Source organism: Cataglyphis hispanica, chromosome 24 (assembly GCF_021464435.1).
Source record: "Cataglyphis hispanica isolate Lineage 1 chromosome 24, ULB_Chis1_1.0, whole genome shotgun sequence".
Lineage (NCBI taxonomy): Eukaryota > Metazoa > Arthropoda > Insecta > Hymenoptera > Formicidae > Cataglyphis > Cataglyphis hispanica.
In genome coordinates, this window is record NC_065977.1 from 868,991 (window position 1) to 887,812 (window position 18,822).

At 30.2% G+C, this 18,822-nt stretch overlaps 1 protein-coding gene across 5 annotated transcripts in view; it reads left to right on the top strand.

Annotated features, from left to right (window-relative positions):
• LOC126858246 (low-density lipoprotein receptor-like) overlaps nt 1–18,822 on the top strand; it is a 28,470-nt gene that overhangs the window by 6,120 nt on the left and 3,528 nt on the right. Inside the window, exons 3-13 of one of the 5 annotated variants that reach the window (XM_050608421.1) lie at nt 7,776–7,898; nt 10,022–10,141; nt 10,925–11,047; nt 13,678–13,913; nt 14,062–14,263; nt 14,591–14,902; nt 15,024–15,324; nt 15,413–15,704; nt 16,079–16,559; nt 17,326–17,409; nt 18,491–18,759. In XM_050608421.1, the coding sequence (XP_050464378.1) occupies nt 7,776–7,898; nt 10,022–10,141; nt 10,925–11,047; nt 13,678–13,913; nt 14,062–14,263; nt 14,591–14,902; nt 15,024–15,324; nt 15,413–15,704; nt 16,079–16,559; nt 17,326–17,409; nt 18,491–18,759 (2,543 nt within the window). The remainder of the gene's footprint in view (nt 1–7,775; nt 7,899–10,021; nt 10,142–10,924; nt 11,048–13,677; nt 13,914–14,061; nt 14,264–14,590; nt 14,903–15,023; nt 15,325–15,412; nt 15,705–16,078; nt 16,560–17,325; nt 17,410–18,490; nt 18,760–18,822) is intronic. The other 4 variants (XM_050608420.1, XM_050608417.1, XM_050608418.1 and 1 more) reach the window with 4 other exon arrangements.

The window sequence follows — 18,822 nt, forward strand, 5'->3', positions numbered from 1 at the left end:
TCAGACAGAATGATCTAATTTGATATTTTATATCAAAGAACAGGAATTGCAGTGCGTGCCCTCGTGCATTTATCTTGTCTCATTTGTCTAATAATTTAATTATTCGTTCGAAGTTTGTGATTTAGATAATCTTAAATGAGAAATAAAAGATGTCGAAATCAAGCATAATATATCTAACAACGATCACGTTGAAAGAGAAGTGCTACAGACAATGTTCTATTAAATAATATATTATTAAAAATTGAAATAATTTTTTTTTACACCAACGTTGAGATATTGATTGCTTTTGAGTTGTAAATTTTTAATTAATTAGAAATATTGCTCCGTTCAGTAAATGTATTTATTACCAACCAGTTTGTATATAATGTAAAAAAGTTGATATTCTGTCGCATCATTTATATAATTTTTTCTTTCTCTTGGTTATATTTTGAAATTAATTTTATCGTACAGTTGATTATATATTATGTTCTCTGTAATGAACTTTTATAAAATTCTATACTTTTTCCGTAGATTTCCTACATTTATATAAAGTGATTACACGAGCTACAAGAGTGGAAATAAACAAGCAGTTAAATAAGCAACTAAATAGACAAATTGTGGCAGGATAGTGCAACGACGTGAAATAATAAGATAGAGAGAAGGCAAAGGAAAAGGAAAATCGCGAGAAAGAGTGCTATTTAACGAGCGAAAAGGAGCAATAAGAACGAACGAGACTACCAAACGAGCCGAGCCGACTTTGCCCTTTGTCGTTTCTCGGAATATTCGCAGGGTTTGCATCTTGCGATCACGCAGATTCCACTAATTTGCGCCAATTCCTTGTCTTTTCTTTTTAGTCAGTTTCTCGTTTATTGTTTGCTATTTTGGCTAGAAATTTCGAATTCCATTTATGGTTAGTCGATTTTCTCTCATTTGTATAAATGTTTCGATTATCAATTTTACCTTTTTTTTCGATAAAAATCATTTTAATATTTCAACATACTATTTCTTTCTACGATTAAATTTTAAACATCAATTAAACATTAATTAGAATTGTACGATTCTGAATTTTAATCGAGAATTAAAATAAAATTTTTTATTAGCTAATAAGAAATTTCATATATATTAATGTCTAGTAAAAGCATTAAAGCAATCGATTGAAAAATGTTAATTTAAGATTTTTTGATAAACATTATGTTCAAAAACGAAGCTAAGAATCTATAAACATTTAAATATTCTAAGTGAGATTATAAGTCAATTATTAATGACATTGATCTCGCCGTCAAGGCAGAGTGCAACACCGTCATCACGCTAGACTCAAACGATGTTGCATCATGTCCTTGAATTTATTTCGTTTTTTATCGTTATATGTTCTTTTTACATCGGACTCGTTCGCCGCCATCAGCGATTCTTCTCCATCCGTTCGCTTAGGGTCGTTGCATTTTGTAGCGCAAGGCCCGCATCGGTTGCATCAGTCGACAAGAGCCGATTCGGTTGCACGGCGACTACTGATCGCCGCACCATATAATTATGGTGAAAGCCAGTCACGACATGGTGTGTATAGGATCGCATAATTTGCTCTCGAATGTTGGCTCACATCGACTGCGTCGAACCGAGATTTCGCGATTACGCACTGCAGAGATGAGACAAATCTTGTTAATATCCATCAATAATAGATAAATAGATAACGAGTTAATCATTCTTACAATGAAATATACAATAGTTGTATAATCGCAAGGCATTTATAGCTAAAAAAAAAGAATTAAAAATTATTTGTAGAAGTTGAGAAAAAAAGATCTGCAATATCGTATCGTGGGAATCTTCGAACTTTATCTTATGCCTTCGTATTTAGATGCCAATTGCTGCTTAATAATTTCTAATTCAATTGAAATCAATCGACTGGTTTGCGTCATTGAAAAAGTACCAGCAAATCTCGACAATCATTGGTCATTGTTCAGTATCATCTCAAGTGAATCCATTTTTATTGCATGTTATTAATAAATATATTTTGTAATTAAATATTATAGAATTGAAATTAGAAACTGTATTGTGAATAAATTCTTTAAAACTGATTTAAAATTTTTTCAAAAGAAAAGATACGGTTTTAAATTTCATGAAGGATAATAATGTATAATTTTTTATTAATTCTAGAATATATTATATCTAACTATCTTTTACTTTTAAATCGTATTTTTATATGTTTATATGCTAATGTATTAATCTAAAAAACGCCAAAGAGATAATATGGAGATGTACGGGATTTATTTTTAGTAGATAATGCAATTGAATTGATATTAGTTAAAATGAATTTAAAGAGCGAATGAAGTATAAATAAAACATAAATTTGAACGATATAATCGTAATAATGCCCCGTGGTAGTAAATATTGATTCACACGTGACAACACATGATGTGCGAAAAGCGATATTTACAGGAAATATAGCGCATTTCGCGATGAATGCATAATGTATGCAATCGGACACAGTGATAGTACCGAGCGTATCATTGCACAGTCTATTTCAATCTTTCGGGCTATTGAATAGCGGACATATGACGTTTTTTTCTTCTTTACTTTTAAATTTTTATTTCGCAAAATGACGCATGCGAGATATTGCGTATATAGCATTTTAATAGGATTGAAATTTTTTAATGTCATCTCCAAGCCAACACCTAAAAAAATTTTTTTATCTTTTTGATTTATTTATGTAGAATGTCAATGCCATCTTCTTTTCATTGTACGGCTATTTATTACAGCTGTGAAACATTCTACATATCTACATGCGATATGTATGTGGATATGTACAAATATTACTTAATACAATATTACTAAATCTGTTATCAAATCAATATCTGCAAAAGTATCAAAAAAAAATTCAATAAATATTTTAAAGATTTTAAAGATTTTAAGATACACAGATCGTTTAAAATTATTTTGGATATAATAATTTTACTGTAAATGATATCATTTTTTAGAATTAATAATGTGCCAATTTTTTTTTTTTTATATAAAAATTGATTTATTTTGATACAATGAAAACATAGCCAAGATTTCAAAGATATATTGACTTGATAATGATGATAATGATGCAAATATATTGCATAAAATTCATGTTGAGAGAATGTAGCAGCGAATTTAGCTTTTGGAATTTCAATATTTGATCAATTGTGCTTTTAACTCGGAGAACTATCATTATATATTTAGGATTACTTTGAAGTTTCATACGACTTTGCTCAACTCAATGCATATTTTTTCATTAGAATTAGATATGCATAATAAAAATGCAATAGAAAATTTTTATTCATGAGAAATATATAAATAGAATATTTTGACAATGTTTTTAATAAAAGTTATTAGAAATACATTGCAAACACCACCATAGCGCACGCGCTACATATACACATAGAGAAGAATAATAAATATCCTCGTATCTCCTGTTAATATCTAATATTACCAGCTCGGAAATGCATGGATTATTATGTGACAACAACTCGCGGCATAATAACCATCTCGTAATTTGATACAATAATTACATGACGTTCATTAATTAATCATTTGCACGTTTAACTCTTGTGAAGCCGTCCGCGAAATTCTTTTTGTTTTCAGTAAATATAATGCATTTTAGATACAAATGATTGCTTATGATGAGAACGAAATCATAATTATGACATTAATATTTCATATCGTGCGATGTTTAACTTTGTATTCAGATCGAAATTACTGTTTTCTACGCATTACATCAATCATACATTCTTTTTTACAAAAGCAAAAAAAAAAATAATATAATATAATTTTTCGTCGGTCAATTGTGGACGTAAATAAAGAAGATATTCATTCTTTGTATGTGTGTTAAAATTTGTTAAATGTGTTAAAATTTTTCTGTTTTTATATTATATTTGAATTCTGTGCTTTATCTCGAAATCCAACAATTAGCGTGAATATAGTAGAAGTTTATTAGATTAGATAGTCTCGTGAAACATTTTCATTATTTGTTTGTAGCTTTTCATCAGTAGATAATATTTATGATGTTTTTTTCTTAACTGTTGAAATAAACGAGAAAATCTAGAATAAAATTTTTGTACACGAGATTTTGTTTCTGAAAAATTTGAAAAAGATTGGAAAAAATTAATTATGTCTTTATCTTTTGTTTAACTTTAATAATTATTTGATAAAAACTTTAATCATTTTCTTGAAATTTCTGAACGATCTTTTGCCACAAGTCATTAATTTCAATAGCGTCTGTCAGTAAATAAAATTGTCACATATTTCCAAATTACATACTAATATATCGTGAATATAGAAACGAAATAATTGATTCGCACATAATTAATGTCTCATTTGTTCGCACAATCGAAAGATCCTTGATAAAGCATGGGATCTAACAATAAATCGTGGAACAGAAAGTCAAGCGCGTAAGAAGGGAATGACGAGACGCTGCTCGACGAGGGCTGCTCTTAATCAGGAACAAGATTCTTACGATCAGAAACTGGCTGCGTTCCTCTCATCTCATATATGTTCCACCTTTTAACGGTCCATGCCAACATGTGCATCTTGGTGCATATGCTTCGATTTTTGGCATGTTATATACGCACGTGCAATATCTACAGCAATCACAAAAATAATTTTTCAATTGTTAATTTTAAATAACCGATATTTTTCAAAGAGAAATGTTTGCAATTCTGACAGAAATATATTTATATTTTTGATTCTTGAAATAGCAATTGATTAAAATAATCAACTGTATTGTAAATATCTTTTTCCATTATTTAAGAAAAATTATGTGTCGATATATATTATCAATGAATTCTTAAATAAAATAAAAATTAAATAAAAATGAACGAAAACACAGAATGGAGTAACGAGTCGATCTGTGCCATTGTATACATGGATTGCATGTTTTATATATTTATATTGAATATTGTGTATTCTATTTTATATTGCATATTGATTATTCAGAACAATAGCATTCATTCATTCACATTCGATGTGCCAAAAGCTTTAGATGCAAATATCTCAGAATCATGTTTCTGCAAACGAAGCGTTACTCAGGTCTTCGATCGTCTTTAGTTGTTTGATCAAAACACAGCAATATTACCATTTCTGATTAATCCACACATGATTTTAAGTTAAGCTTTCTTTAATAGAAATATTCCAAAGAAATTTTTTTTCCAGTCTTAGTAGTAACGTTGTTCGATATTAATCTTTATTTTAAAAATATGATAATTTCGTAAATAGTGTCTAATATTTTTAAATTTTATATACTACTTTTATTATATATTATTATGCCATGTTTTATCTTTAAAAAAATTTTTGTGAAAAAATAATGTGTGCTTAGTTATCTATATCCTTTGAAGCTTGAGATTGATAAAAAGCTAATTATGAATGGTTAATATCTAAACAAAGATGATTATAATATTAACACTAAATTATTATAATATCATTAAATATTTATTAATATAAATCAACAATATTTTTTTTGTTTAAAAAAAGATTTCTAAAACCAGAGATTATTACTAGAGAACAAATTATTCCCAAAGAATCTATTCAAGGGATATGTTTCTTATAGAATATTCTAAATAATCTCTATGTAATCACTCTTTTTCTTTGTGTGTTTAATATCTTTATAATAAAATATTAAAAACATAAAGGAGGGAAGAGGGAAATATGATCGTTACTATGATTTATTTATTTCGAATTAAGAAATATGTGATGATAAATAAATGTTATGTTCAATTAATCAATTTAAAACTTTTGTCTAGATGTTGATATCTTTCTGGAGTATGATGCTATCTTCCGTTGTGGTATTTTTCATATTTTTGTGTCAATATGTGACCGCACGCGTTATCGATGCCACCCTCGTGTTATCATTATGCACAGTTCGCAACATGTCGTATGTGCGTATATGCTTTCAAGAGAACGCTTGATAAGTAACTACTGATACTGTGTATTTCATAAATTTATGACAATTTCTCGTCTAGATTTCTTTGGTATATTTACATTCGCAGAATATTCGGATTTTAGTTCATCGATAATGTGTATCAATATTGTAAAATAGTAAGAGTAGTGAAATGGATATAATCATGGAAGTAACAGGATAGTTTTTATCAAAATACGCAGGTGTATAAATTTGCAAGTTTTGCACTCGCAAAATTGTTTGAAACAAGATAATTGTTCCTTAGCTGCTTTTATATGGTTTTCTTGTAACGTATAATATTTCAAGCACTTGCGTTAGATTAAATAATGGATGCATATATTACTTTATATATATATATATTGTTATTATTTATATTTAAAATAAAAATATATTAGTCTTTTAGAAAATAATATTGCGAAATGTACAAAAATATTACATGAGAAAAAATATTACAGTTGATGAAAGCAGAACAGTAAATTAACATACATATACATATTTAACAGTTTTGGAAAGCTTGTTAAAACAAAGATTGATAAATGAGCACGATTTTCAAAGTATTATGCAAAATTAATGAACAAGCGCAATTAAGGACACTTACAATTTTTTTCCACTTTAAAAAAAATTCAGGTTTTATTCTTTGTAGAATGAAAAACGTTATTAAAGTTATCGTGTTTTTGCAACTGTATATACTGAGCCGAAAGCAGAATTATTAAATTAACTCGAGTATTGATGCTGCATATTTCGATTCGTTTTGAACGTGTAGATAATTTAATTCTTTATATTTGCACCATGAATTGCTTCATTTAAAATATTTTACTATTGTGTAACTGCTATGTATATATATATTTATATTTTATTTTAAAAGGAACAATTTTATTTTAAAGGGAAATTCTTTTTTTTACTTACACTACCATGTTTTATAATTAAAAATAATCTGACTTGGCATTTGAAATTGGCACTTATACAATTTGAGCGTAAAATAAAATAAGAGCTCTATAAAATAGATCCTAGCTAAAAATTTTATTTAATTAATACATTTTAAATTATTAAAAAAATTGTCTTATTTTACATTTCGCGTATTTCTTCTCGAGATAGTCCTGACTGATGAAAGAGCATTATTAGGTATATACATGTGTAATTTCCTCACGCAAAGGGAAGGAAAGCATCAGGAAAACATAAGAAACGTGTTATAAGCGTTATAAGAATCACAGTCACGATTTTGATTCGTGTTTGTATCTCCTTCTTCTTCTTCTGCTGCCGCCACCATCGCATGTGTGCCAAGCCCCTTATATAGAGGTCCCTTTGCCAAGCTGCGGTCTTACAGAATCCGCAGCTACTATCGCGAGTGTATCGTCGTGCCAGTTGCTGATCCAGGAGCTCTAATTCGTCGTTCGCGTACACTTGCTGGAGTCTCGAAACTCCAATAAAGTAATAGCGCCGATCGGCCAGTTCTTCTTTAAGTGCTCCGATAATTCTAAAGTATCAAAAATTTAAATAGCAAATATTTTCTTATATCGAAGTCGGTGAGACTTCGCCAACTACACCAGTGATACTCTTACAGACTCGTGCGGGGATCATCATTGCGAAAGAGTCTCGAGTTCGAAGATCTCTTTGGCGCATTGAAATGACGTCTGAATTGATTAATTTCTGATGATTAATTTCTGATTAAGACATTGGGGTTTTCTCAAGTGTATTATAGTCACGATTTTGCACGGTGCAATCTGCACAATAAATAAGACGCGATCCTCTCTCGCGATCATGCAAGTCCGCGGCAGAAGTTCAACGCGCTTCTTAGGCGCATCCCGGCGCACGTGCATCCTGTTGCAGCTTGCGTGCGCGATTATCATCCCGATCGGCGCCGTCGCTCATTCCCATATGAACATTTCAGACGCCCAGGAATGCAAGGATTCGGACTTCAAGTGCACCAACGGCAGATGCATACCGAATATATGGCATTGCGATGGCGATCGAGATTGTCCGGATGGCGCCGACGAGGATCCTGCAGTCTGCAGTAAGTTGCATTTTTTTTTTTTTTTAATTACGCGTTACTCCATGTGTGAACATATTTTTATCTAATACCTGATTTTCCCTAATTTATTATATTTATTGAGAAATATGCAAGGAGGCGAGAAATATATACATGTAACTATTTTCCTGAAAGATTTGAAACAAGATATCAGTAATGATTTCCGAATTTGAAAGTGTGTATTTTGCTCTATATTTATCTGATGAAATTTTAACTAGAGATTTCCGGAATACAAAGAGAGAGAGAGAGAGAGAGTTTTAATTATTTTTATAAAACATCAAGAGAAGTATTCTTAGTAAAAGTTCAATTTGATTTTAATTAAGTTACTGGTTTATATTTAAGTTAATATATTCCAGTTGACTCTACGTCGCAGATTAAATATTTATTAAAGTAAAAGGTAGATACGAAATTAATATCTTTCTACTTCTATGCTACTAAAATATACACGGCACTTATTCCTTTGAGAAACGCTTTGTATGCATCTGTTTGCAAAAACATGAAACTCGCAATTTACGCGTCTAAATGAAAACCTATTAATTACGCTTTATAAATTCTGCTTTATAAAAGCAGGGCGAAAAGACAAAAATGCCTCTGAATATTTTATAAGAATAATATTATGTACTTATTCTTGTTCACGTTGTATCTTTTTTTTTTTTATTTTATTAATTGTAAATTACATCTATTTGAAAATACCGAGATACTTGAAAATTTACTAGTTTTTTATAAATGATACGATCAATATACATTGTTACATTATATGACACGCAGAGTGAGTATTTAATCGAATATAGTGCATCCCGGCTATAAAAGGTTTTGGTATGTGAAAGTGCAACTTTGAAGACCGGTTTCACGCAGGTGAAGTGTACTGAGATATACAGTTTGTTCTCCAGTAATAAGGGCACTTCCTATTTTTCATAGATTCGCGATTTTAATATTATTACTCGATTATCTGATGAAATCCTTGTGGATATTGCAAACGTGCACTTTTTAATTAGAATTGTAAATCGCTAGCCATTTTAAACGATTTTTGTATATATTTGCATATTCCTGTTAGGTATATCATGAGGCTAGTATATATGAGACTAGTATTGATGATAATCGATTAATTTAATTGTACCCCGATTGATCCTTGAAGGTTGAAGGCGATCATAATTACGTAGTGGAATGTGCGTTTAATATTAATTAGCGCATGTGCTGACGCAAAACCCTTTTGACCGATATAATTATGCGTGTATTTAATCATTTCAATTATGATGCAAATTATGTTGCAGATCATTAAAAATTCTTTTACATTATAAAATAGAGAGACGCAATCGAGTTTCATCATTGCGACGTTATATATATTATAATTTTAATAGAAAAACGATAATCTTTCAAGGGAACATATATAGGATTTGTATACATGCGTGTAATATTTACTGTTTTTCTATTCACTTCTATTTTCTATTTATCTAATAAACGATTATTTAATGAATTATTTTTCTTTTAATGAATATTTTTAATAGATAATAAAATTATATTTTCATTTAATTTTAGATAAAATTTACATCTCGATAACATTTTAATTTGAAAATTAGTTACAAAGATATATGATATATTGAAAAGCAAAATGTTTCGCGGCAATTGACGAATTCTTTCGATATTTTTACAAATAAAAATCGATTTAAAATTATACAAAAATTGTTATATAAGTGTTTGTAATAGTATTTCATAAAATGAGGAATTATCTCACACCAGCACTGTCCTGTTACATGTGAAATGTGATCGCACAAATGTAATTCTTTTATTCCAATTTGAATTTGAAAACAATTAGCATCAAGTGTCAAAGAACGAGCGCACTGTTTTGTTGCCAAGCATCATGGATGGTGTATAAACACTGACATCAAAACATTGGCGCTTCACTTCTGATATTTGATATTTCTGATATTAATATTTTATCTGTCATATTAGCAAAATATCAATATTCCAAGACAAACTAAGATATATCTATGTATGTATAGTGCGAGATTCATTAGTATCCACAAGACGTGAAATTTAAATCTTCCAAGTTGTATGCTTGTCCTATAAAAAGAATCATTCATTAATCGAAAATATTGAATCGAAAAAAGGAGCGATACCATGCAGCGAAACGGAGTTCCAGTGCAATCCGGGCGAGTGCATTCCGAAGACCTGGTTGTGCGATCATCAGACAGATTGTACCAATGGTTTGGACGAGAAGAATTGTCATAGTAAGTCGCGCGGATAAGTATCTTAGCGTAGGTATTACCGGAAAGCAGCCAAGGAGGAGATCAGCCGGAAAGCTATGAAACGACAAAACGCAAATTGCAGTATCGCAGATTGCATCCTTGTATTCGATACTCTTTATCGCTTGCAATATGACAAAATTCTAGAAGGTTTTGGATTAATTAATTGCATTCGTTCGCATTAATTGTATATATTAATCGGTGAAAGGTATTATTATATTATGAAGACTAAAAAGAGATATTAATCGGTGGAATCGGTGATGCGATAAAGTGTGACATATGTATAAAAAATTGTAAAATGTAACAATCGTCTTTTAAATCTATTTTGATAACTAATAAGTAGAATTTTTATTTATATGGTGTTTTTATATGCCGTCGTTTTGCGCATACCATTTAATTATCGAAATCTTTCATTAAAAATATGAATTTTTAAAAACAAAATAAATGTATACGCGCACGCGTGTGCAGAGAATTATAAACACGTATATATGTTATATAACAAATTAAGAATGTAAATTTTAAGATATAATTCCAAGAAAATCAACATTGATATTAGTTTTATATTCATTAGTCATTTTCATTTTTGATTATATGTATATATAAGCATACACTTTAAGTTCGTGTGCACTTGATGCAAGGATGCAAATTAAGTGTTGGAAATCCTTCGCTATTAATCACAGAGTTCGTCTCTCGTGAGGCTCGTACTTAAACGAGTGCATCGTACATTCGCGTTCAAAAGTAGTTCAACACAATTGTCATCTTGTCTAGGATCCAAGAGCTGTACGCCGGAACAATTCACATGCCATTCGGGAAATGGCGAATGTGTGGCATTAACATGGATGTGCGACGACAACCCGGACTGTTCGGACGGTTCAGACGAGGCTGAGTGCAGTAAGCTTCTGCACGTGGGCTACCTTTTCCATACCCTTGCATTTTGTTATCTCTCTCTTCGAGCTCTATATGTTTTACGTCTTGTATCTTGCACGTTACATGACGAATAGTTAAAATCTTTTGATTTTATGTATGGATATGGATATTTATATGTATGGATTATTAGTTACTATACTAACGCATGCAACTTTATAGACATTGTACATGTATTTATTTCTGAAACTTTGAGTAATGTACATATATCGCAACTTTTTTAATAATCAGAAAAAAATATCTCAAGTTATTTTCTGTACAAAAGTTTCTGTCAAAAGTTTAATTTAAAGATTCATCTAAATTTTAAAGAAGAGCAAATAAATTTGATTATAAAATACTGTGAAAATTATAACAATTACATATTAAAGTTGCGAAACTAGTAGCAATTATAAAATCTTAAATATCATGTGAACGAAGGATATTGAACACATAAATTCAGCGACAATTTTAATCGAAAACAATTGTGTCGAATAATTAAATTGATGATCGAGTAATATTTCCTCGAAAAAAAAAAATAAAATTGCTTTTTATTGGTGAAGGTTGGTGAAGGTGCTTAAGGTGTTAAAGGGACTCGTAAGATACGAATAGAGTGAAAAAAAAGGTTTAATATGATAATAAAATAATCGTAGTCGTGCTTTAAGCTGCGCTGCAAATTGCACACTTTTCATAAACAAATTGCACATATTATGTCACATTCCCAAGTCTTATTTTAAAATGGATTGCACAAGTTGCATTACTTATATTTTTATAGGCAATTATTGCATTCATTTGTCGTCGCTATTTCAGCGTTGATTTTCGCCGATTCTTTTTTCCTTGCTACTTCGCCGGTAAATAATATTAAGATTTACAATAATGGATAGTGGGTAGAAATATTATATATAAGTAAAAATATATATAAGTCATCACAGATGCGGAAAATTTAAGAACCAGTAGTTTTATACGTAAAGTCAAGAAATTGTTGGTAATGTTATTAAAATAATTTTATTCGATTATAATATTTTTATTTGATATGTCAATTTTTATTCGTCTATAATTATTGAATTGACAAGAACAAGTTTATCTAAAGAAAGAAATTGTCGAGTCAAAAACAGATATTATTCACAATCCAATATTGTACTCTGTAATTCTATTTTTTATTTTGTTCATATACCTTTGATGATAACCGTAAGTGTCTTATTGCACTTATTATCTTGTTTTTCTTTTAATTATAAAATTTCTGATTGAAATACTTGAGAGTGCAATTTAATCGGTAGATTTTTTATTAGATGTTGAGTCGTGTCGTACATTGAGGAGGAGATAATTATCTCGCTTGAAATTACGAGTAGCTATCTACTCAAACCTCTAATTCCCCGTGGAAATCGAAAGTACAAGATTATATAACAGCACAATAAAAAAAGAAAAAATTTGCACTCTTACACATATCCGATTCATTTAATTAATCTACTTGTCCACAAGTTGTTACGTCAAATCTGCACGTCTATATCATTTTTATCCTGACATAGATTCTTTGCATCATTGCTAAATTATATGTTGATATGTGAAAGCTGTAATGTTAAGATATAATTTATTTCTCAGTCAATGATCTATTTTTCTGCATTGAAAAGAAAGTTGTAAACTTGATTAAATGCGTTTAGTTGGTTATCATATTTTTAGCTGAAGTATTTAAATTAAATATTTAAGAGTCAAATATTTAAATATATTAACTAAAAAAATAATTAAGCATATTTAGTTAAGTCTTAAGTTAACGACTTTTTTTCTTAATGTATGTATTAAGATAATTAATAGTAAAAATACCTATACCCAATATGATCTGTTTAAAATTCGGGAAGTTTATATTATTTTTAAAATAATGTATTTTACAGTAAATTAAATTGGATCTCTCTTGAGAAAATTTTATTTTGGAAGAATTATATAGAAATTATTAAATTCTGTAGTACATATTACACAATATTTAAAAATAGACTAAATATATATACTGATACATTGTCAAATTCAAAACTTTTATTAATTACAAGAGAATTTTTTTTTGTATTATAAGATGAAAGTTAAAACGATATCGTAAACGGCATATTTTTTTACAAAAAGTTTAAAGAGCTATTGCGGAATTAAATAAAGACGCACATTATCACGAAAGGTTATCGTTAGCTGATATTATTGAGTTTTAAATTCATAGTGTAATTATAGAGAGATAAAGAAAAAGAGCACTATTAAGATATTATTGAGGTCTAGATTATATTGAGTATAGCTATGTTATAATGCAGGCTTCGTGTTACTTTATAATTATCGTATAATCTTTCTTTTTTTAATTGTTACAAACGTTATTACATACTATCTTTGAAAAAAAAAAGTTAATTTTGACTTTTTCATTAATTGTAACGAGTTTTTCGTTTTTAGATATTTTCTTTAAGAAAAATCTGTGATCATAAATATCCGTAATTTGCTATCTCAATCATTTATTTCAATAAGCTTGTGTTTCTATATTGATGAAACGTCTATATGTGAATATTAATGTTTCGCTTAACGAAAGAAAAATTTGTATTGTAAATAAATTTATGCCATTGCATTTTTTCTCACATAAAAAATTTTTTTACTCGCAGACGACACTTGCCGGTCTGACGAGTTTACTTGTGCGAATAAGCACTGTATCCAGCAGCTTTGGGTGTGCGACAACGATAACGATTGCGGGGATAACAGCGACGAGAAAGCTTGTGGGCCGACAACTTGTAATCCTGGCACTGATTTCGCGTGTTCCGAGAATTATTGTATAACTTCGCGATGGAGATGCGACGGCGATTATGATTGTCCCGATCGATCCGACGAAATAGGATGCAAGGTACTTGGTTCTTGTATCTCACCAAAGTATGGAACTTTATGCAGTTGTTTCGACATTAAAAATAAAGAAAGAAAGCGAAAAATATTAGCGATATAGTTTATATGATGCACACATATTTTATATTTTTCTTTAAAATTTATTTTTTTAGGAATCTGCGAACAAAGAGAGAATTAGCCATTGCGATAAGGAGTTTGATTGCGACGATGGCGTTACTTGCATCCATCAGACATGGGTGTGTGATGGTGAGAAGGATTGTCCGAATGGTGCGGACGAATCTCCACAGAGATGTCATAATGTTACCTGCAGGTCTGATCAATTTCAATGCGAAGATCGACGTTCTTGCATCTCAGGTACTTGTATCAATTGCTTATGAGCATTATTAAATTAAATGTTATTAAATTAAAATTGTTAAAAATAAATCAACAAAATAAATTATCAATCTGCATTAATCGACGATGGTTCCATATATAAAACGATAGCTAATTAAATTAGATTCAGCTTTGGTGTCTATATTTACTAAGACATCGAATTCTAAAAATTAATAAATTATTATAAAGAATAACTTTTTTTATATCTCAGATTTCAATAAGAAACTTGTGTTTTACTATAATCGCGCGACTTGCCGTGTACATCTCGTATTTTCAACAATTCATATATTATATTATATATTCATATAGGTCACCTATATTGCAATGGTAAAGCGGAATGCGCCGACGAAAGCGACGAGAAGAATTGCACAAGCAAAATCGTAAGCTGCGATCGATGGAGTCAATTCGAATGCAGTGAGGGCTCGTGCATTCCTATGGAGAATGTCTGTAACAAAAATCCAGATTGCATCGGCTGGGAAGATGAGAGCACTGAGCTTTGCGCAATAAATGAATGTGCGATAAACAATGGTGGATGCTCACAGATTTGTGTCGATCTGCCTATTGGTTATCGATGCGATTGTCACGCGGGTTATAGACTCATCAACAACCGTACATGCGATGGTAGGAAGAAGCATTTTTAATATTAATATATTAAGACTTTTTTAAAACTTTTCTAATCTTTAATTGCAATCATATCATATGCTCTTATATCATATAAAGAAATATTATTTTATTTTTTCAGATATTGACGAATGTTTGGAGCCTGGTAGCTGCTCTCAGTTTTGCCACAATGAGAAGGGCAGCTTCAAGTGTAGTTGTGCCACTGGTTATCTTAAAGATCCACGGAACTCGACACGTTGTAAAGCTGCGGAAGGTCACGCGAGCCTATTGTTCGCTCGTCGACATGATATCCGAAAAGTAGCTCTGGACCGTCAAGAAATGACTGCCATTGTTAATAATACAAAAATGGCAACAGCTTTGGACTTTGTTTTTCGTACTGGGATGATCTTTTGGAGCGATATTAGCGAAAAGAAAATTTACAAGTATGTTATAATTGTGCTACAGTTAAAAAAAAAATAATTTCTATTTTTATTTATATCAAAAAACGGAAACTTGAATGATTTTTCTTAGAGCTCCAATAGATGAAGGAAATGAGCGCACAGTCGTTATCGAGAACGATCTCACTACATCGGATGGATTGGCAGTTGATTGGATTTACAGTCACATTTATTGGACAGACTCTGGAAAAGATACCATTGAATTGGCCAATTTTGAAGGAAATATGAGAAAGACTCTGATACAAGATCGCATTCAAGAACCTAGAGCAATAGCTTTGAATCCTTTAGAAGGTTGGATGTTTTGGACAGATTGGAGTGACGAAGCTCGCATCGAACGAGCCGGCATGGATGGCACTCATCGATCAGTAAGAGACAAAAATTAATAATGTTGATTAAACATATAATAAATAATATTACTGAAGAGTGTTGGCATTATAAAATTTATTGAATAATGTGAGAACATTTTATGCAAATTAAGTTATTTAATTTGGAGAAAGAGAGAAAATTAAAGAAATGTATTTTCTATTTAACATTATTTAATCTGTGCGTATATGCGCGTGTGCATTTGCTTTACATTTTTTTTTTATTTTTAGTTTGAGAATTTTTTCTTTTTTGGAATTTTTTTTAAGCCGGAAAGTTTTTCCGAACGTAATTTACAAGAAGAATGAATCATTAATAAAGTGCATTGAACATGTTTTCCGAACGATTTGTTTCGATTTTTAACAAGTATCTATTACAGGTGATTGTTGGCAATGATGTGAAATGGCCTAATGGCTTAGCTCTAGACTTGATCGGCAAGAGAGTATATTGGGTAGATGCAAAGTTGAATATCATAGGGTCCTGCAATTATGATGGTACTGGTAGACGAACGGTTCTTTATTCTCCGAATAATCTCAGACATCCCTTCAGTATTACAACTTTCGAGGATTATATATACTGGACCGATTGGGATAAGGAAACGATTTTCAAAGCAAATAAATTTACCGGGAAGGAAGTGGAAGCCGTAACGTCGATCAGAACGCTTCAACATCCGATGGTAGTCCATGTATATCATCCTTATAGACAGCCTGATGGAATGAATCAGTGTCAGGCTGTCAACGGGCATTGCAGTCATCTATGTTTGCCGGCACCTAAAATCAACTCCAGATCGCCACTGTTGTCATGCGCGTGTCCCGACGGTTTACGGCTATTGCCTGATGGATTGATGTGCGTGGAAAATGGTGAGTTAGTACAAGAGAGAATATTATGATTGACGAATATCTTTCCAACACTGAATCATTGCTGTTGTGTAATTTTCAATCGTCTCATAGTGGCCAATATGCGAGGAGCAAATAAATTAATGTGTTGACATAATTAAACCGTGTTTAGTATAACGACAAAAAATAATAGGCGATTTTTAAATGAGATTTTATCAGTATTTGGAATGACAAATTTGCATGTTAAGAATTACAAAATCTTTCTCTCTAGATGAGTAAATCAATTTAGTTATTTCATGGAAAGCTATTCGTCATTCTTTTATAGATCTTATGCTATGTAACATATAATGGGAATGAAATATATACTCAGAGAGCGTTGCATGTTGTCGTTCTTACTTCCGCTTATTATTCAAAGGAAAATGCACAAAATATTGTTTTTTTATTCAGATCTTTTGAATTCTTGCATTCGGGAACCATTACATGCATAACGCGCATATAATCATTAATCTCTCATAAAACCGTTATATAAATCATCTCGCATGTGTGACAATATATATATTTATTAGTGAAATATTGTAAAAATATATAAATGCTTGGATGGAAAAAATTATTACAAAGTCTATATATTCGAACTGTTAGAGTACAAAATCAATCGTGTCCTCTATTATGAATTTGTAAAGATTTAATTTTTATTAATGCCCGATAGTAGTTGTTGAAAGATGTTATAAGCTCATTATTTATGTCGTTTCATTTATTTGCATTCGTGTTGCATGAATTTGGGATATTACAGTTACTACGACCATAGCACCGTCCACGCAAGCAGCAATGATGCCGTTCCAGAGGCTTGAACCTCTGAATGTTACAACGACTCTCAGTAAGTTCGGTTGGATGATATTTTCTTTAATATGCGCTGCTTTTTTTGGGGACATATTAAACATTTATTCAATTTTACTATTGTACAGGATTATAATTAACCATTTTAAGTATATTCATATATTAACAGGGTGATTCATGATATCATTTTTGAATTGGATATATTTTGTGCTGGGTTTCATAAAAACGCTAATTAAGAATGTATTAGCATAATTTTATTATCTAAGAAAAACATTTAATATAGAAATAAAAAAAAATTTTTTTTTAACAAAATAAATTTTGTTCTAATGCAGATCTCTCTAAATTATCTGGAAGATATTTTTGATTTTATATTGAGTCAATTTCTGACTTTGGAATCCTAAGGAATTAAGTTTTAAAAATGCGAGAGAGATTAAAATCTTATTTCAATTTTTAGTAAGTGTGTGATTTGAAAATAAATTACAAAGATATTTAATGTGAAAAATAAAACATTACAAAAAATTATTACTTATTCTCGTGTTTTTGTGGAAAAATTGTTTTCGAGTTAATCCAGAACATAAACATAGTATATTAAACGATCTAGAAGAAAAGAAACTCTTATCTGAAGTTTCTATATTATTATATCAAATTAATTATCTTTATTTGTTTAACAAATTTTATCGATTATATATATATAATCGATAAGTTTGATTATTTATTTTAAATAAATATGTACAATTTTATATAAATATGTACATAAGAAATATATATTTTTAATTGTAATAATACAAATCGTCGAGGTAGTATTACTAAGCACACTTCTCTTGCATTATATGAATATGTCATGTATTGTGCATGTACTCTTTTATATAGCATAAGAATATGATTTAATTGAATGCTCGTAGTCGATCTTCTGTGTTTAGATTCTTATCTGATACTCTTATAATCATGATTGCTAAAAATGAATTTAAGGAGTTTTTGTTAATTAATTATTTTAAGTCTGTTACAATAATGAATGTGCTGAAGCAGAGAAAAATATTTAGAATTTATTCACATTTGTTACATCATGACATTATTTTGATTTGTATTAGTCTCATATATGATATTGATAACTCTATTTATAGATCCATTATCCGCAGCAGATGCAAATGGAAAGAAAAATTTAGCAACCGAATCAACAGATCCTGGCTTAGTCGCCGGTATTGTGATAGGCGTAGTGTCTTTAGGACTATTATTACTCGCACTTGTGGCGGTACTTTGCTACAGGCATTATCTTCATCGTAATGTCACTAGTATGAACTTCGATAATCCCGTCTATAGAAAGACTACGGAGGATCAGTTTAGTCTTGAAAAAAATAGGTTTCCGCTTCCCGCAGCTACAGTTGGAGAGGAGGTAAAATTAATGCTTTCTCAAACATATTTATTCAAGAATTTATTCCTATTTGAAAAGTTTTTA